Here is a 22,082-nt window from a genome sequence, read left to right as displayed (position 1 = left end):
CACCCAGCAGCCTCCACTCAGCCACACTGCAGATCAGACAGGGGCCGACAAGAGTGCCCACGGATTGAGGCGGGCCAGAATACATAGCCCTTGACCCCCACCCAGCGGCAGCAAGAGGAAACTGTGACCATATATTTTCACTATGAGGAAAGGTAAGCCAACACCAATAGGCACCATGCAAAAATATATTAAATCTCCAGACCAAAAGGAAAATGACAAGCACCCAGAAGTCAACCCGGAAAGCACAGAAATGTATATCCTTAACGACAGAGAATTCAAAATAGCCATCATAAAAAAGCTTAATGAAATACAAGAAAACACAGACAATTCGGTGAAATCAGGAGTTTCTTCACAAAAGAGATTGAAACTATAAAAAAAAACCAATCAGAAATCTTAGAGATGAAAAACACAATAGAAGAGATAAAGACAAATTTGGAAGCCTTAAGCACCAGAGCTGACAATATGGATGAAAGAATTAGCAATATTGAAGACAGCAATGCAGTAGTGCTTCAGATGGAGGAGGAAAGAGAACTAAGACTAAAAAGAAATGAACAAACTCTCTGAGAAATATCCGACTCAATTAGGAAATCCAACATAAGGATTATAGGTATTCCAGAGGAAGAAGAGAGGGAAAAAGGAGCAGAGAACTTGTTCAAAGAAATAATATCGGAGAACTTTCCAAACTTGGGGAAGGAGCTGGAAATACCAGTGAATGAAATCAACAGATCTCCTAAAAATATCAACATGAAAAGACCCTCTCCAAGGCATATAGGAGTAAAGCTGGCAAAAGTCAATGACAAAGAAAAAATATTAAGGGCAGCTAGACAAAAAAAAATAACATACAAAGGATTTCCTATCAGGCTCTCAGCCGATTTCTCCACAGAAACTTTACAGGCCAGGAGAGAGTGGAACGATATATTCAAAATTCTGAAGGACAAAAACTTTCAGCCAAGAATACTGTATCCAGCAAAAATATCCTTCAGATATGATGGAGAAATGATAACTATCCCAGATAAACAAAAGCTAAGGGAGTTCATTGCCACAAGACCCTCACTACAAGAAGGGCTCAAGAAGGCCCTCATCCCTGAGGAAAAAAAGAGAAAGGGGATTCAAAGTTTTGAACGAGGAGGAAAATAGGTTGACAAAAGCAGAAAAATTGCAGTCCTCTAGCAAAATAGATTAGCAAACACTTAATTATAAAACCAAAGATCAAGGGAAGGTAAGCACCAAGCATAAATGTAACCTCATCATGTTAAACATGAACTCACAACACAAGATGGAATAAGATGTGACAACAATAACATAGAAGGGGAAGAGGAAAGGGATCAAATCGACTTAGTCTAAGGGAATAAGAGGCCATCAAAAAATGGACTATCACATCCACAAGATTTTTTTATACAAACCTCATGGTAACCACTAACCAAATAATCAGAACAGAATCACACAAGATAAAGAAAGAGAAAACTAAGAGAATCCCCATACAGAACTATCAAAATGCATTGGTAGTCCGTAACACATGGGATGAGAAACAAAAGAAATGCAAAAGAACCAGAAAAAGAGTGGTAAAATAACAACAACAAGTCTCCATATATCAATAATTACCCTAAATGTAAATGGACTGAACTCTCCAATCAAAAGACACAGAGTGGCGGGATGGATTAAAAAACAAGACCCAACAATATGCTGCCTCCAGGAAACAAATCTCAGCTCTAAAGACAAACAAAGGCTCAGAGTGAAAGGATGGAAGACAATACTCCAAGCTAATGGCAAACAAAAGAAAGCAGGTGTTGCCATACTTATATCAGACAAAGTTGACTTCAAGATAAAACAGGTAATGAGAGACAGAGGGGCATTATATAATGATAAAAGGGACATTCCACCAAGAAGACATATCACTTTTAAATATATATGCACCCAATATAGGAGCACCAAGGTACACAAAGCAACTATTAACAAACCTAAAAGGAGATATTAACGACAACACAATAACAGTAGGGGATCTTAACACCCCACTCTCATCAATGGACAGATCATCCAGACAGAAAATAAATAAGGAAATAATGGACCTAAATGAAAAACTAGATGAGATGGTCTTAATAGACATATACAGAGCACTCCATCCAAACACAGCAGATTACACATTCTTCTCAAGCGTGCATGGAACATTCACAAGAAGAGACCATGTGTTGGGAAACAAGGCAGGCTTATATAAATTTAAGAAGATTGAAATCATAACAAGCATCTTTTCAGACGATAATAACATGAAGTTAGAAATCAACTACAAGGAAAAAACCAGGAAAGCAACAAAGCTATGGAGACTCAACAACATGCTACTAAACAACAAATGGATTATTGATTAAATTAAAGGAGAAATCAAAGCATATCGGGAGACAAATGAAAATGAAAATACACCATACCAACTCATATGGGATGCAGCAAAAGCGGTCCTGAGAGGAAAACTCATAGCAATACAGGCCCACCTTAACAAATAAGAAAAAGCCCAAATAAGCAACCTCAAACTATACCTAACGGAATTAGAAAAAGAAGAACAAAAAAAGCCTAAAATCAGCAGAAGGAGGGACATAATAAAAATCAGAGCAGAAATACATGAAACTGAAATTATAAAAACGGTAGAAAGGATCAATAAAACAAAGAGCTGGTTCTTTGAGAAGATAAACAAAATTGACAAACCCTTAGCCAGACTCAACAAGAAAAAAAGAGAGAAGGCTCAAATAAATAAAATTAGAAATGAAAAAGGAGAAATTACAACATATACCACAGAAATACAGAAGATTATAAGAGAATACTATGAAAAACTATATGCCAACAAATTGGACAATCTAGAAGAAATGGATAAATTCCTAAACTCATACAACCTCCCAAAACTGAATTAAGAAGAAATAGAGAACCTGAATAGACCAATCACAAGTAAAGAGATTGAAACAGTAATCAAAAACCTGCCAAAAAATAAAAGTCCAGGACCAGATGGCTTCTCTGGAGAATTTTACCAAACATTCAAAGAAGACTTAATACCTATCCTTCTCAAACCATTCCAAAAATAGAGGAAGATGGAACACTTCCCAACACATTCTACAAGGCCAACATCACCCTGATACCAAAGCCAGGCAAAGACAATACTAAGAAGGAAAACTACAGACCAATATCCCTGATGAACATAGATGCAAAAATCCTCAACAAAATATTGGCAAACCAAATACAGCAATACATTAAAAAGATCATACACCACGATCAAGTGGGATTTATACCAGGGACACAGCGATGGTTCAACATCCGCAAATCAATCCATGTGATATACTACGTTAACAAAACGAGGAATAAAAACCATATGATCATCTCAATAGATGCAGAGAAGGCTTCTGACAAGATCCAACATCATTTATGATAAAAACTCTCAAGAAAATGGGTATAGAAGGAAAGTACCTTAACATAATAAAGGCCATATATGACAAACCCACAGCCAACATCATACTCAATGGGGAAAAACTGAAAGCCATCCCTCTGAAAACAGGGACAAGACAAGGGTGCCCACTCTCGCCACTCTTATTCAACACAGTACTGGAGGTTCTGGCCAGAGCAATCAGGCAAGAAAAAGGAATAAAAGGAATCCAAATAGGCAACGAAGAAGTGAAACTCTCGCTGTTTGCAGATGACATGATCTTATATACAGAAAACCCTAAAGAATCCATTGGAAAACCATTAGAAATAGTCAAGAACTACAGCCAAATGGAAGGCTACAAAATCAACTTACAGAAATCAGTTGCATTTTTATATACCAACGACAAACTAACAGAAAGAGACCTCAAGAAGACAATCCCATTTACAATTGCAGCAAAAAGAATAGAATATCTAGGAGTAAATTTAACCAAGGAAGCGAAAGACCTATATGATGAAAACTATAAGACCTTATTGAGCAAAATCAATGATGACATAAAGAAATGGAAAAATATTCCATGCACTTGGATTGGAAGAATAAACATATTTAAAATGTCCATACTACCTAAAGCAATCTACAGAGTCAATGCAATCCCAATAAGAATCCCAAGGACATTCTTCACAGAAATAGAACAAAGAATACTAACATTCATATGTGGCAACAAAAGACCCTGTATAGCTAAAGCAATCCTGAAAAAGAAGAACAAGGCTGGAGGCATCACAATCCCTGACTTCAAAACATACTACAAAGCGATAGTAATTAAAACAGCATGGTACTGGTACAAAAACAGACACACAGATCAATGGAACAAAATTGAAAGTCCAGGAATCAAACCTCATATCTATGGGCAGCTAATCTTTGACAAAGGAGCTAAGGACATATAGTGGAGAAAGGAAAGTCTCTTCAATAAATGGTGCTGGGAAAACCAGACAGCAACTTGCAAAAGAATGAAAGTAGACCATCTTCTTTCACCATACACAAAAATTAACTCAAAATCGATCAAAGACCTGAAGGTGAGACCTGAAACTATAAAATTCCTGGAGGAAAATATAGGTAGTACACTACTCGCCATCAGCCATAACGGGATCTTCTTGAATTCCATATCTACTCAGACAAGGGAAACAAAAGAAAAAATAAACAAGTGGGACTTCATCAGATTAAAGAGCTTCTACAAGGCAAATGAAACCAGGATCAAAATGAACAGGGAACCCACCAGCCGGGAAACAATATTTGCAAACTGTATATCTGACAAGGGATTAATCTCCATAATATATAAAGAACTCACACAACTGAATAACAAAAAAACAAACAACCCAATCAAAAAATGGGCAGAGGAAATGAACAGACACTTATCCAAAGAAGATATACAGATGGCCAATAGGCACATGAAAAGATGCTCAACATCACTAGTCATCAGGGAAATGCAAATCAAAACAACACTAAGATGTCACCTTACACCCATTAGAATGACTATAATCACCAAGACAAAAAGCAACAAATGCTGGAGAGGCTATGGAGAAACAGGAACCCTAATCCACAGCTGGTGGGAATGCAAACTGGTGCAGCCTCTATGGGAAACAGTATGGAGATTCTTCAAAAAATTAAAAATAGAAATATCTTATGATCCAGCTATCCCACTACTGGGTATCTACCCAACGAACCTGAAATCAACAATCCAAAGAGGCTTATGCACCCCTATTTTCATTGCAGCATTATTCACTATAGCTAAGACATGGAAGCAACCCAAGTGTCCCTCAACTGATGATTGGATAAAGAAGATGTGGTATATATATACCATGGAATACTACTCAGCCATAAAGAAAGACAAAATCGTCCCATTTGCAACAACATGGATGGACCTGGATGGTATTATGTTAAGTGAAGTAAGCCAGAAAGAGAAAGACAAACACTGTATGATCTCACTCATATGTGGAAGATAAACCAACACACACACAGATAGAACTGTTTGGTGCTTACCAGGGGCTAGGGGGGTGGGGGATGGCCACAATGGGTGGAGGGATTCACTTATATGGTGACTGATAAACAATAATGTACAACAAAAATTCCACGATAAAAAAAAGAAAAAAAAGGAAAAAAATTCTAAAATACATATTCTCTGAGTATGTAATTTCTATTGATTGTAGCAAGGATTCCAAAATTAGAATAACATCAACGTTAATAATGAAAGCAGTAGCAACGACAATAAAAGCAAAATTATTATCCCATAAATTTGTATATCCCTCTACATGTATAAAATGCTTTGAGACACAGAGTTTTGGCTTCACGTTTATTATCTGGATTAATGCTGAATTAGAATATTGTCTTGGTGAATCATTGGCATAATTCATATTGCTTAAAAATATATACTTTCTCATTTTGAGGATTATACATAATACTTTATATAAAAATATAACAACAAAAATAAGAAAAATTGTATTTATTCTAGAGAAGAATTTTGACTTTCATTCACTGGCAATAATATAACTGAGTTTTAACTAAGAAATCATCTCTTGAGAATTTATGAAATCATTTTGTGAAAACAAGTGTTTAAATTGAGTGATATATGTCACTATGTAAATATTATAGAAGGTAACAAAAGTAGAAAAGAAATTGAATGACTTATCAACAGGCACATGTAAAACTGTAAGAATTACTGTTTTTAAGATGGAATAATATAGTCACTGATACAATTTTGTTCTTACTTCCCAAATATCCTATGCTGATGATGGGCTATTATTTTTAAACTATATCAAAATTAATAACTTATATCCCTGGTTTTTGATGTGTTATATTGAGAATAAAGAAAGGGGCTGGCCTTATCAGATATTAACACATACTATAAAAATCACAATTTTTAAAAAGTAAGGTCCTGGGTAGTTATAGACAAATTAATTAATGAAACAATGAACAGAATGACCATAAATAGATCATAAAGTATGTGTTATGAATATATTAATTATCTCATTAATATACCCATCAATTAATATATTAATAATATTGAATATGTTAAACATTTAATATCAAATTATGTACCACCATATTATAGGATAACATATTTCTATATTAATTAACATAAATAATTTATATTTACTATAATAATAAATAATGCATCATTTATATATTAATTGCATTAATGGTGTTTTCATTCAGTCAGAAAGAGCTGGTTTATTTCACAAATGATACAATCACAACTTGCCATCCAGCTAAAGGAAAAACAAATGGGAAATTTCACACACCAAATACAAAGATAAATTCCAGATGAATTGCATATTTAAATATTTTTTAAAACTCTAAAAGTCTTTGAAAAAATTTTAGTAGTCTATTTTCACAATAGTTTCAAGGAGAAAACCTTTATAACCAAGACAGGTGACTCAGAAGACATAAAAGACAGGACTATTTTATCATAAAATTGAAAAAGAAATTATGGGAGAAATTCTATAATCAAACACAATCAACAAATAAAAGATGGGAAGAACTATCTCTCAGAGAGATATTAAAAATGTTTTTTAATGGGTAATATGAAAAAGTGTTAGAGGGCCAGCCCCGTGGCCTAGTGGTTAAGTTTGGCGCGCTCTGCTTTGGCGGCCTGGGTTTGTGGCTTTGGATCCCAGGCACGGACCACTCGTCAGCCATGCTGTGGTGGCGACCCACATACAAAATAGAGGAAGACTGGCACAGATGTTAGCTCAGGGCTAATCTTCCTCAAGCAAAAAAAGAGGAAGATTGGCAACAGATGTTAGCTCAGAGCGAATCTTCCTCAGCAAAAAAAAAAAAAAAAAGTGTTACAAATTAATGGCAGATGTAAAACAACGTAATATCATTAAAATGGGCAAAAATTATGAAAATACAATTTACAAAAGGCCAAATGCAAACAGCAACGTTATATCTGCAAGCTCTGCTACCTGCAACCCAAAAGATTTCTTGTATCAGCCAAATGAATGGCTTCATGTTAACAACAGAGGCATTAATTCACAAAGTAGAAAGGGGGATGTTACCTAACATTTATCTATCTACCTATATACCTATATTTAAATAAAGCTAAAATAGAATACTGAAAATTTTTAAAGTTACATGAAAATGACACTAAAATTATATCTGGTTAGTTTTAATTATAGATAGAAAATTATGTGAAAAAATAAAGACCTGAAGTTTTAAAGAAAAAAATAAATTTAAGTGGAATAGAGCATCATGGTTAAATGTATCTTCCCTGTATGCTTTTCTGCCAGGAATCTTTATTGAACAAGAAGTAGAATTCCCTAATATTGTGATTAGTCTGATGACAACAACCTAAATTGAGGCTCCAAATCTTCTCTCTTATATTAAAGATAAAATTTAATGAGCACTTACAGGAATATTAACATTGTGTAAAATGTTTTGAATAGTGTGCTAATCCTTTTACCACTGCATCGTGGAATATCAAGAGAACTAAAGTGATATAATAGTCATTATATAATAATACTTTTAATTATATTAATCTTATGAAAATGATTAAAGATTTTCTATTCTTGAGCAGAGAAAATTGTTATTTTATTTCATTTATTTTATTAAGGTCACAATGGTTTATAACATTGTGTAAATTTCATGTGTACATCATTATATTTTGGCTTCTCTAGAGACTGCATTGTGTTCACCACCAAAAGTCTAGTTTCCATTAGTCACCATACATATGGGCCCCTTTACCCTTTTCACCCTTCTCTCACCCTTTTCCCCTCTGGTAACCACCAGTCTGTTCTCTGTATCTATGTGTTTGTAAAATTGTTATTTTAAGTAAAGACTTCATGTTATCTAGGAAGCAATAAGAGAAAATATGACAAATAGTAAGGTGTTACATTTAAAATCAATAATAAAATATTAAGTATAAATAATCATAAAAGTAGCTTGTATTATGTGACAACAAATTGTATATTTTCTGTTGTTCTAATATCACAGAAAAGAATGAGATATATTGTTAATATTATCGTTATTTTTAAAAAGTGATCTAAAATGGTTTTGAGCATGATTTGTCCATTAGAACATATGCAAAAATATATGAAAAAATAAAATTTAAACATTTCTGAAGCACAAAGTTGATGAATTAGTGAAAATACATAAAATGAACATTGATACAAAGATTCAATATCACGGAAATGTCATTTCTTCCTACATGTATAAAGTTATAATTTAAATTGTAAATTTAAAATAATCCCAATAAATACTCTATGAAGTTTTCTCTGGAATTAGTCAAGTTTATTATAAGGTTCAGATAGATAAATAGACAGGGAAGAATAGCCAGTAAAACCCTGAAAAGGCAAAGTAATGTGAGAGAGCTATCCTCAACACACATTAAAGCACATTATAATGCCTCTCTAACTCAAACAGTATAGTTTTGGCTCTTAAAGACAGAGATCAGTGGAATAGTCGAGATAACCCAGAAAGAACCCAAGCACATATAGCAGTGTAGCAGTCTATGATAATGTTGGCATTTCAAATCAGTGGGGATAAGATGGGTTTTTAAGTAAACCTTGAAGAAATAGAGAGCCATTTGGATAAAGGGATGGAGAGAAATACCATGTTCTTGGATTGAATGACTCAATTACTCAATATATCTAAGATGCCTGTTGTCCCCAAATCAATATATAGTTTCAATACAATTCAAATAAAAGTGCCAGCAGGGGTGTGTGTGTGTGTCTGTGTATCTGTGCATCTGTGCGTGTTTGAAAATTTACTAGCCGATTCTAAAATTCTTATCAAAGTGCAAAGGATCTAGAATAACTAAGAAAATCTTGAAGGAGAGGAAAATTTTGAAGGATTTATGTTACCACATATCAAGGCTTGCCATATAGCTATAACAGTTAAAACAGTATGGTATTGGTGCAAGGATAGACTCATACACATACTGTCACCAGATCTGGGAGAAGTGTCACTGCACTTCAACAAAGGAAAGGATGGCCTTTTCTATAAATGGTGCTAGGACAATTTGGTCTACATAGTGAATAAAATGAACCTTGACTCTTACATCTCACCATATTTAAAATTATTGAGATATGTATCAGGAAAGGTAAACAATAATGCTTCTAGTAAATAGAGGAATATATCTTCATGACTTTATGCTCCAAATTATTGAGATCATTGCCAGTATACAGTACCTCGATATCAGCTCTCCAGGAGAATTGCCTTCAGCTGAAGAGAGTCACCTGACCAAGGTCAAACTCTTTTCCTGGGGCAGACTGCATTTAATGATGGATTGATGTGGGCAGTGGTTGGGAGTGGGGGGAATGAAGGTATAAAATCCTGGCCTCCTCATCCCAAACTGGGGCAACTCTGAAGAGCTATCCTAGTTTTAGTGCTTGCCATGGCGTGAGCTGATACCTTTGTCCCCACCTTCTCCTTCTGTTGAGTCTTGCTTCATTCTTTTCTTCCCCCAGTGGTGTTGATCCTGAGAGTACTCCCTAATAAACTTTCCGCACACTCACCTCCCTCTCAGAGACTGCTTCCCAGGAAAACTGTTTTACTATAGTGATACTTAAGATACTTCTGAGGGAAACTTGGACAGATATTTTAAATTTTTATTTCATTATTTATTGATATTTTACAGCTATCTTCTATTTATAACAGTACTGTGTAGATATAGATATTTATGAAGTTGGACACTTTTAAAATATAGATATAGATATCAATACAGAAATATAGAAATATATATCTACTGTTCTGTAAGAAATCCTTTTCTAGAAAACTGGTAGTCACCAGGGTAAGAAGACTATTTCATCATTGAGTAATTGATGAAAATTAAAATCATTTGTCTAGTAATTGTTTCACCTAGAAAAATAATAGTTATTTTTCTTCTGAAATCCATTTTATTTCTTTATTCATTTTTCAGAAATATATTTGCTGGCATGTACCAGCAGTGTGCTAGGTCTTGTTTATTATAAAACTGAAGAAAATCAGGTACCCATCTTCGTGTTTACCTATCTTCACCTATACAAATAATACTAATAACCAATACTTGTATATAAGCTAATACAAGCTAACACAGCTTTTCCATGTTACAGTCAAAACCAGAACACAGATTCTCAGACTACAAGTCTAATGCCCAGTCCCTGTAGCTTGGCTCCCTTCCTAACATCCTAGGTCTCATTTTATACATATGCAGATTTGTAAAGTAGCACCTTATTCTTTAGTGCTACAGTATGATATATAATAATGCTAACCCCCCCTCCAATTTTTAAAATGTCACAGTCAGAGGACCCAGGAAAATGTTATAGCTAAGATTTTTTTTTCTCAAGGGTTTAATCTTGATTGTGCTTCAGTGACATTTCATTACTTCCTAGTAAAAGAGAAAAAGAACATTGCAACTCTTATAAATGTATCAGCTTTGTAGAAGGATGTCTTCTGAGATCACAATTCACCTATACTCTTGTCTCATTCTTGGTTACTCGGCCTAATTAGATGTGTAGACAAGAATGAGCTGCAAAGTGAAAACCTGGCAGGTTAAGATTCCTCAGTGATAGGAAGATCTTTTTTTTTCCCTCCTGTCTAGTTCGTCACTCGTTTTGAGAGATAGATAACAAAAAGAACAGTGAACTTGTTAAAAATAAAATGAAGCATCTAATTAGGTATAGCATAGTATGCAACTCATTCTAAGGAAGAAAAAGTCTAGAAAAAAAATATTTCCTTAGAGGAATAAAATGGATGTGCATATCTTTTTCCAATGTAAAATAATAGTGTCACTGGTTAGATTTCTAGTCTTGGTCGATATCTTAATATATATAGATCCAATTTTATTAAAGGATTTCATAAATGCAAAATAACTTAAACTTTCAGAAGGAAGTTAATATAAGGAATGTTTGCAGAAATTATTTTTATCCATCCCTTTTTGTCACAAATAGACCAAAATGTTGGTAACGTCAGGTTGAGCCTGGGATGATGAATAGAAAAGCTTACCATGGAATGAAGCAGCAGCATTCATATCTGAGGAACATATACTAGTCTTACCAGCTGTCACTTGCTCTCCTTTTAATGGCTAGCACTTAACTGAACTGAACCAAATGCACTGTCACATTATACGGCAAATTGGAAGATACAAGCTTAGAACTTCTCTGCTAAATCAGTTCACCTGAGAGCAATATTTATAAAGGTGTGTTTCTTGGCCAGATATATGTTCAAAAAATATAGCATTTCCTCTATATGGAAATATACACAGCATTAGAAGAAAAAGTCCTAGGAAACCCTGTCATTAAGAAACTTTTCTTTAAGCTCATATTTCCCAAATTTATTTGAGCATAGAACTTAGTTTTTGTTTTTTTCACATCATACCTATTTTCATCCCTTGAAATTAGTATTCCACTCTACACATTTAGGTAAACACTGATCAAGAATAAGATAATCTTTATAGTCTTCAAATATTCACCAAGGAAATGTCCCATGTAGATGTAGAAAGACTTAGTTTTAAGGTTACATATCTCATATGGTATATGAGATTATCCTTAGAGGTAATTTTTACAACATGGTCAAGAAATCCGCAAGTCTTTAAAAATGCCAACAGCAGTGTAAGAAATAGAGCTCCCATTTCTGCTGTACTCTTAATGTCTGTGTTCCCCAAATCATCAAGAACATCCCTAACACTAATATTATACCATGTAAGAACACCAGAGCAAACAAGAAGTTTCTAGAAAAAAAAAAAACAAAACTACTTTGGAGATTTTATTATATGGAGCAGCAGGGAGTACATCTTGAATTGTCGACCCACTGCACAGGCAGAGTGTGCATTGTTTATTGTAAAAACAACTCACAGTAGAAACTAGAGAAACCAATAAGGAATCTAGCAGAAAACTGGAGTAAATATGAAAAATATTTGAAGCCAGTAAGAACAATATAAATTATAATTAAGAAAGTACATTTATAATTTCTATTTTTCAGATTTAAAAATTTAAAATTGGAACACAAAATGTTGGTCTCTGTGTTGCGTAGAAATAACATTACATATAATTACTAACTGGATTATTTATTTATTTGAAAATCTGTTAAACTGAAGAATAACGAACCAGGAATCCAAAAAAAAAATAAGCAAAGTCATTTCAATATATAAGGAGTTCAAAATTAGTAACAAAGATGAAAATTTTGTAAACTAATGTAATAAGACTGTTGACTTTGGTAAAAGAAACAATAATTTCCATAATTCCCATACACAACTCTATGTTTAAAGTGGATACTTCCCTGCCATTTTATTTTCATTTATTTATACATATTCTTTTACCTTTTGACCCCCTTCACCCATTATTTGGATTATTTAAATAAAAGTACTACCACTAGAAGCTTTATGCTTTTGTCATGCAAAAATGGACTTTATTAACATTTATAAATACTATGCTTGAAAACATTGAGGAAATAAATGGCACTGGATAAGAAGATTAAATATTGTAAAGACGTAGTTCTCCCCAAATTTGTCTACAGGTTTAATGTAATTGCAATCAAATGTGTATTGGGGCTTTTTTGGAACTTGATAAAAAATTATCCTAAATTTTTTCTAGAAAGATAAATAGGTGATAAAAGGAAAGACATGATTTAAAAGACAATGAAAAGAAAGAAATAGAATCAGAAAACACAAAACTGTAAGATTTAAACTGTATGGCACTGGAACAAGACCTGAAGTACAGATCCATGTGACAGAACGTACGTGATCTGAATATAGGATGTCACATTGCAAAAATACATAGCAACAGAATGATTATTATTATTCAATGAAAGGATGGAAAACTTGCTAATTAAGGGGGAATCAAATGAGATTGTAATTACATAGCAAAAAAGCAAAATCTGGATGAACTAAAGGACTAAAGGAAAAAGATGCTTACCTACCTGTAACTCCTTCCCCATTATAAACAAAGGAGAAAGGGAAAAAAAGAAAACGTAGGTGATTTTTCAATTGATTACACAATGTGGAAAGACTTGGAAAGCACAGAATCAATGGAAGAAATTTAAAAAAAAGAAATGTCTCATATATTTAATGGATAAGTAAAATTAAAACATAAGCAGACATATAAATAGTTACTACAAACATAATAAAGTTGTTATTTGGCATTAAGGTGGTTTTCAATTTTTTGCTATTATAAACAATACAATATCAAACATCTTTGTGGACAAATCATCTATCTTTTGATTATTTCTTCAAAAGATCTCACCAGGATTGGAATTACTGGGGCCAAAGGGTGATAATTTCTAAGTTTCTTTCTCTATATTACATACAGTGCTTTTCAGAAACTATGTAGTAGGGATTTGTATTCTCTAAGGCAGTGTTTGTTCCAATTTCACCATAGTTTCATTGAAATACAAAAATAAAAAACGTATAAAGAAAAATTAGGTGGCTATCATTTAAATCAACATCTATTTGAATATTAGTGACCTTGAACATGTTTTCAATCATTCTTTGGCCATCTGTACTTTCTCTTTTGTGAACTATTGTACATACTCCTTTTAATGCATTGCAAAGAAATAGAAAAAAAAGACTCAAGTCAGACACAAGAATATTCAGCTTTGCCATTAAGCAAATGTTTTGATTTTGTGTAAGTTAATTTTTCTAAATTGCAATCTCCTTGATTCAATAAGAATAACAACTACACAGTGGAGTTCTTTTGAGTATCAAATGAAGTGAATCAATGAGATTTAGGATGCTGATACAAATGACTACAGTAAATATAAAAGAAAGTCATGAACCCATTTGTATTGGGATGTTAGTAGTGGTTACTGGTTTCAGTTAGTATTTTTGTATTAATTATGTCAAGATAATTCATATTTTATATCTACCATAACTATTATGATTAGATTCTTATAATTAAAAAACATTATTTTAAGTAAATTCATATTTCTTGAGCTTTAGATTAAGCTACTTCATTATTTCTTATGCCTTAGAGTTTTCCTATTCATCAATATGTAGGTGGGATGGTTAATATATAGTAAAAACAGATGGACACCCTGTAATAAATTTTCAGGAAATCATTCGCTTTGTGAAGATACAATTATTTTTCATAAGTATGACTAGCTTTAGTACACTAATTCTTTTTAATTTCCCAAAATCTTCTTTGACTCATACACTTATATATTAAGTAGTACGGATTTTTAAAACCAAAACAGAGGGGGGAAGTCAAGATGGCGGCGTAAGCAGACTCTGAACTCACTTCCTCCCGCGGACACAGCCAATTTACAACTACTCGTGGAAAAATTACCCCTGAGAGAGAACTGAAAACTGGATAAGAGGAACTCCTGCAACAAAGGACAACCCTAATTGAGGTGGAAGAGGCAGAAACTCCCTTCGGGAGAGAAAAAACGCCGCCTTCACAAGCCGCCAGCTTCACGGCCGCCAGGGAGCAGCCCACAGGTCCGCAGCCCTCCCTGGAGGAGTGGGCCCTGAGCCGGGAGCGCCCCCACTGTGGGCCTTTTGTGGACCCAGCACAGTCGAGACGAGTGGCATAATATCTGACTTTGCCTGCTACTAAAACATTGGGGAGTACCCCCAGAAATTCTGGTTCACAAAGAAATTAAAAACCAGCTCTAAAAGGCCCATGCACAAATTCACCTGTTTCAGAAAGCAACCGAAAATCACCAAAAAGAAAGGTGCACAGTGCTTTGGTGAAAAGAGACGCACCTGATAGGCCCTGTATGCATCTCGGTGAGAGGTGAGACCTCTCCAGAGACTGGGACATTGGCGGCGGCCATTGTTGTGGCCTGGTGTGGGTGTGCTGACACAGACGCCATTGGAGTTCTCCCTGGGGCCTGCTAGCCCAGGGTCTGCCCCACCCACTAGAGCACCGATTTAATACAGCTCAGCCAGGGCAGGCAGCCCACCCTAGAGACTGGCCCCACACAACAACAAGCCCTAAGGCAACTTGTGGGCCTGCATAGATTGGTGACTGGACTATCTGCAGCCTGGCAACTGAGGTGACTTCAGTGGGGCAGGGCATGCACAAGGAGCGGGTGAAGAGTGTGGGGTGGTGGTGGAGTGTGTGGGGCTCCCGCCATGGAGAGAGTGGGTCCACTTCAGGAGGTTGGGGTGCGCACATGGGGCAGGACTGTGTTGACTGTGTGTGTGGGCCTGTGGGTGGCTGGGCTTGTCAGCTGCAGAAGACTTGTGCTTCTCAAAGACCCACATAGGGGGTTTGACCCACCTTCCAAAGCCTGAAACAAGTGGGTGCTCCTGTGCCTGAGGCCAGCCCCACCCAACTGCAATACTCAGAGAGCTGACAAGAGACCTAAAGGCTGGAGGCTTATAGCAATTGTAAGCCCCTGAGCCTAACAACCTGCCACGCTGGGGGCCTACTCACTTAAAAGAAATACTGCAACACAAATGTGGTATTAGAACTTGCAGCCAACTGTGCTGGGGCTCCCCACACCTGATAAAGAGACTGAAGGGCCCACAACAACTACAAACAGCTGAGCATTACAACAGCTGACCAGGAGCATTACTCGGCCTACCTGGGCACCTACAGGGAGTGCAAACAAGCCACAACAGAAGGACACATGTAGCCCACATTGGGTTCACCCCTGGAACATTGAGAACTGAGGGAAGAACACTGCAGGACTCCTAAGGCATCACTTTTATAAGGTCACCTATCCAAGAGCAGGAGACATAGCTGACCTACCTAATACGTAGACACAAGCACAGGGAAAGAGGCAAAATGAGGAGGCAAGTAAGGGAACAGGACAAAACTCCAGAAAAGGAACTAAGTGAAACAGAAATGAGCAACCTACCCATCAGAGAGTTCAAACTAAGAGTGTTAAGAATGCTCACTGATCTGAGGAGAAGAATAAATGAACCCAGTGAGAATGTCAACAAAGAAATGGAAGATATAAAAAAGAACCAATCAGAAATGAAGAATACAATACTGGAAATGAAAAATTCATTAGAGGGACTCAAAAGCAGAGTAGAGGATACAGAAGAATGGATCTGTGAGCTGGACGAAAGACTAGAAGAAATTACCGAAGCTGAACAGGTAAAAAAGAAAAGAATTAACAAGAGTGAGGACAGTCTAAGGGACCTCTGGGACAACATCACACGCACTAAGATCCGTGTTATAGGTGTCCCAGAAGGAGAAGAGCGAGACAAAGGGGCAGAGAATCTATTTCAAGAAATAATAGATGAAAACTTCCCTAAGCTAAGGAAGGAAACAGACATCCAGGTACAGGAAGCACAGAGAGCCCCAAACAAGATAAACCCAAAGAGGCCCACACTAAGACACATCATAATCAAAATGTCCAGAATTAAAGATAAAGAGAGAATCCTAAAAGGCACAAGAGAAAGACAAGTTACATACAAAGGAAGCCCATCAACAAAACGAAAAGACATGATATCAAAAACATAAAATGAGGGAGTCACGGAGTTAAAGAGTAGAGCTTTCAGACAGAGGTAAAACTAAAGAGACCATCAATTCTGTATAGAAGGAGAAAGGAACAGAGAAGGACTACTAAAACACTGAGAAAAAAAAAAGTTAAAAAATGGTAGTAAGTACATACTTATCAATAGCTACTTTAAACATCAATGGACCAAATGCTGCAATTAAAAGGCATAGGGTGGCGGACTGGATAAAAAAACAAGACCCATATATATGCTGCATACAACAGACACACTTCAGACCTAAAGACACTCACAAACTGAAAGTGAAGGGATGGAAAAAGATACTCCATGCAAATGGCAATGAAAAGAAAGCTGGGGTAGCAGTACTCATATCAGACAAAATAGACTTTAAAACAAAAACTGTAAAAAGAGACAAAGAAGGGCATTACATAATGATCAAGGGAACAAGCCAACAAGAGGATATAACACTTGTAAATATCTACGCACCCAATGTAGGTGCACCTAAGTATATAAAGCAATTATTAACAAACATAAAAACAGAAATAGACAGTAACACAATAATAGTAGGGGACTTTAACACTCCACTTACACCAACGGATAGATCATCCAAACAGAAGATCAAAGAGGAAACACTGGCCTTATATGACACACTAGAACAGATGGACCTAGTAGATATATACAGAGCGTTCAATCCAAAAACCGAAGAATACACGTTCTTTTCAAATGCACATGGAACATTCTCCAGGATTGATCACATATTAGGCCACAAAACAAGTCTCCATAGATTTAAGAATATTGAAATAATACAAAGCATCTTTTCTGACCACAACGGTATGAAACTGGAAATCAACTACAGCAAGAAAATCAGAAAAGCCACAAATACGTGGAGATTAAACAAAATGCTACTGAACAACGACTGGATCAACGAAGAAATCAAAGAAGAAATCAAAAAATACCTGGAGACAAATGAAAATGAAAATACGACATGTCAGAATTTATGGGATACAGCGAAAGCGGTTCTGAGAGGGAAGTTCATAGCAATACAGGCCTATCTCAACAAACAAGAAAAATCTCAAATAAACAATCTAACAATGCACCTAAAGGAACTGGAAAAAGAAGAACAAACAAAGCCCAAAATCAGTAGAAGAAGGGAAATAATAAAAATCAGAGCAGAAATAAAGGAAATAGAGACTAAAAAAATAATAGAAAAAATTAATAAAACCAAGAGCTGGTTCTTTGAAAAGATAAACAAAATTGACAAACCTTTAGCCAGACTCACCAAGAAAAAAAGAGAGAAGGCACAAATAAGTAAAATCAGAAATAAAAGAGGAGAAGTTACAACAGACACTTCAGAAATACAAAAGATTATAAGAGAATACTATGAAAAGCTATATGCCAACCAATTCGACAATCTGGAAGAAATGGATAAATTCTTAGAATCATACAACCTTCTAAAACTGGATCAAGAAGAAATAGAGAATTTGACTAGACCTATCACCAGTAAGGAGATCGAAACAGTAATCAACCCCTCCCCCCAAAATAAAAGTCCAGGACCAGACGGCTTCCCTGCTGAATTCTACCAAACATTCAAAGAAGACTTAATACCTATCCTTCTCAAACTCTTCCAAAAAATTGAGGAGAGGGGGAAGCTCCATAACTCATTCTACGAAGCCGACATTACCCTGATACCAAAACCAGACAAGGACAACACAAAAAAAAGAAAATTACAGGCCAATATCACTGATGAACATCGATGCAAAAATACTCAACAAAATACTAGCAAATCGCATACAACAATACGTTAAAAAGATCATACACCACGATCAAGTGGGATTTATTCCAGGTATGCAGGGATGGTTCAACATTCGCAAATCAATCAACGAGATACACTACATTAATAAAATGAATAATAAAAATCACATGATCATCTCAATAGATGCAGAGAAAGCATTTGACAAGACACAGCATCCATTTATGATAAAAACTCTGAATAAAATGGGTCTAGAAGGAAAGCATCTCAACATAATAAAGGCCATATATGAGAAACCCACAGCTAATATCATCCTCAATGGTGAAAAACTGAAAGCTATCCCTCTAACAACAGGAACCAGACAAGGATGCCCACTGTCACCACTCCTATTTAACATAGTACTGGAAGTCCTAGCCAGAGCAATCAGGCAAGAGAAAGAAATAAAAGGGATCCAAATTGGAAAGGAAGAAGTGAAACTGTCACTATTTGCAGATGACATGATTTTATATATAGAAAACCCTAAAGAATCCACCAGAAAACTTTTAGAAGTAATAAACGAATACGGCAAAGTTGCAGGATACAAAATCAACATACAAAAATCAGTTGCATTTCTATACACTAACAAGGAAGTAGCAGAAAGAGAAATTAAGAAGACAACCCCATTTACAATTGCTACAAAAAGAATAAAATACCTAGGAATAAACTTAACCAAAGAGGTGAAAGATCTGTAGACCAAAAACTATAAAACATTGCTGAAAGAAATTGAAGAAGACAGAAAGAAATGGAAAGATATTCCATGCTCTTGGACTGGAAGAATTAACATAATTAAGATGTCCATACTTCCTAAAGCAATCTATAGATTCAATGCAATCCCTATCAAAGTTCCAACAACATTTTTCACAGAAATAGAACAAAGAATCCTAAAATTTATATGGAACAACAAAAGACCCCGAATAGCCAAAGGAATCCTGAGAAAAAAGAACAAAGCTGGAGGTATCACACTCCCTGATTTCAAAATATACTACAAAGCTATAGTAACCAAAACAGCATGGTACTGGCACAAAAACAGACACACAGATCAATGGAATAGAATCGATAGCCCAGAAATAAACCCACACCTCTATGGACAGCTAATCTTCCACAAAGGAGCCAAGAACATACAATGCAGAAAAGAAAGTCTCTTCAACAAATGGTGTTCAGAAAACTGGACAGCCACATGCAAAAAAATGAAAGTAGACCCTTACCTTACACCATACACAAAAATTAACTCCAAATGGATTAAAGACTTGAATGTAAGACCTGAAACTGTGAAAATTCTAGAAGAAAACATAGGCAGTACGCTCTTTGACATCAGTCTTAGCAACATATTTTCAAGCACCGTGTCTGACTGGGCAAGAGAAACAATAGAAAAAATAAACAAATGGGACTACATCAAACTAAAAAGCTTCTGCACAGCAAAGGAAACTATCAACAAGACGAAAAGACAACCTAACAACTGGGAGAAGATATTTGCAAACCATACATCTGATAAGGGGTTAATCTCCAAAATATATAAAGAACTTATGCATCTCAACAACAAAAAAACTACCAACCCAATTAAAAAATGGGCAAAAGACCTGAACAGACATTTCTCCAAAGAAGATATACAGATGGCCAACAGACACACGAAAAGATGTTCAACATCATTAACTATCAGGGAAACGCAAATCAAAACTACAATGATATCACCTCACGCCCGTCAGAATGGCTATAATTAGCAAGACAGGAAACAACATGTGTTGGAGAGGATGTGGAGAGAAGGGAACTCTCATACACTGCTGGTGGGAGTGCAAACTGGTGTAGCCACTATGGAAAACAGTATGGAGATTCCTCAAAAAATCAAGGATAGAACTACCATATGATCCAGCTATTCCACTGCTGGGTATTTATCCGAAGATCTTGAAAACACCAATGCGTAAAGATACATGCACCCGTGTTCATTGCAGCGTTATTCACAATAGCCAAGACTTGGAAGCAACCTAAGTGCCCATCAAGGGACAAATGGATAAAGAAGATGTGGTATATATACACAATGGAATACTACTCAGCCATAAGAAACGATGAAATCCAGCCATTTGTGACAACGTGGATGGACATTGAGGATATTATGCAAAGTGAAATGTCAGAAGGAGAAGGTCAAATACCATATGATTTCCTCCATAAGTAGTAGATAATAACAACAATAAATAAACACATAGAGACAGAGATTGGATTGGTGGTTACCAGAGGGGACGGGGGGAGGGAGGACGGCGAAAGGGATAATTTGGCACTTGTGTGATGATGGGTTGTAATTGATATTTGAGTGGTGAACATGATGTAATCTATGCAGAAATAGAAGTATAACGATGCACACCTGAAATTTATACAATGTTAGAAACCAATGTTACTGCAATAAACAAAAATAAAAAAAATAAATAAAACCAAAAAAATAAATAAATAAATAAGTGGTATGACATTTAACCATTCAAAATCTGATAGAAAATATTTTGCAAGTTGTACTTGTGTGTCATGGAATGAAAAACAGTACAGGTGTAATGAATATACATAAGAGCTATACTATTCATGTTTTTCTATCAATTTACTAAAATTTGTGTCAAAATTTTTAAATTCTATATTTAATTTTTATTAAATATTTATGAAGACAACATATATTTCATCATCTCTGAAATGCAATAGCATATAGAATGACAGAATATAAGGTAGAAATCCTGTACCTTGTAAGTGACTCAAACCACTAATCTTGAAGGCAGAAGCCTTACTGAGGAAGCTATTCCAGTAACGGTCAATGATGAGATTTCTCGGCCTTTCTCGACCTAATAAAAATATAAGAGATATTACACTTCAATGTCACATTCAAGAGGAAAAACATCAGTGGAGACTGAAATAGAAGCAAAACTCTCCTATAATGGGAAATTTCTCAGATAATTATTTTTCAAAGTATATTTTAAGACGAGATTTAAATGGCACTTCTGAAGAACATACCCAACATTATAAATGGTTTTCACTATAAAAACCATTTTTATATGGTTTTATGTGGTTTTTATTTTTTGAATATTATATATATATATATAATCAACTCATAAATTCTTGGAATTTTAATTTAAACTACTCAAATAACAGATATTACTTAGAGCCTGTTTGAGCCCACCATCTAAGACTGGATTAAGGTAGTTAATTTTTACATATGCATAAATACACATTTATGCAATGTTAACAATAATTTAAACCAAAAAATACAAAATCAATCAATTATCCAAACATGCTTACTGGCTACATAACAAGTACTTGCTTTTAGTGCTACCATGTATAAAAGATAAAAATCTCTGTTAGCACAGACATTTATAATTCTAAGTATATTGAACTAAATACCAGCTGACACCGTCCTTGGAAAGGAATGGGAGTGCATAATGTTCCAAGCCCTATGGAGGGGATTTTTGTAACATATAGTAAAATTGTACATATATTTACTGTTTTGCCCATCAACACTACTTGCAGAAATACACTTTAATTGTACACCT

General features: G+C 35.2%; 1 protein-coding gene across 1 annotated transcript in view; it reads right to left on the bottom strand.

The window, feature by feature from the left end:
- Window positions 1-22,082, bottom strand: part of CFAP47 (cilia and flagella associated protein 47) — a 533,305-nt gene that overhangs the window by 92,964 nt on the left and 418,259 nt on the right. The window contains exon 57 of the mRNA XM_058535621.1: window positions 21,279-21,377. Coding sequence (XP_058391604.1) covers window positions 21,279-21,377 — 99 coding nt within the window. The remainder of the gene's footprint in view (window positions 1-21,278; window positions 21,378-22,082) is intronic.

Source organism: Diceros bicornis, chromosome X, assembly GCF_020826845.1.
Source record: "Diceros bicornis minor isolate mBicDic1 chromosome X, mDicBic1.mat.cur, whole genome shotgun sequence".
In the NCBI taxonomy this organism is placed as follows: domain Eukaryota; kingdom Metazoa; phylum Chordata; class Mammalia; order Perissodactyla; family Rhinocerotidae; genus Diceros; species Diceros bicornis.
Note: the sequence above shows the minus strand (reverse complement) of the source record. Positions and strands in the feature narration are given on the sequence as shown.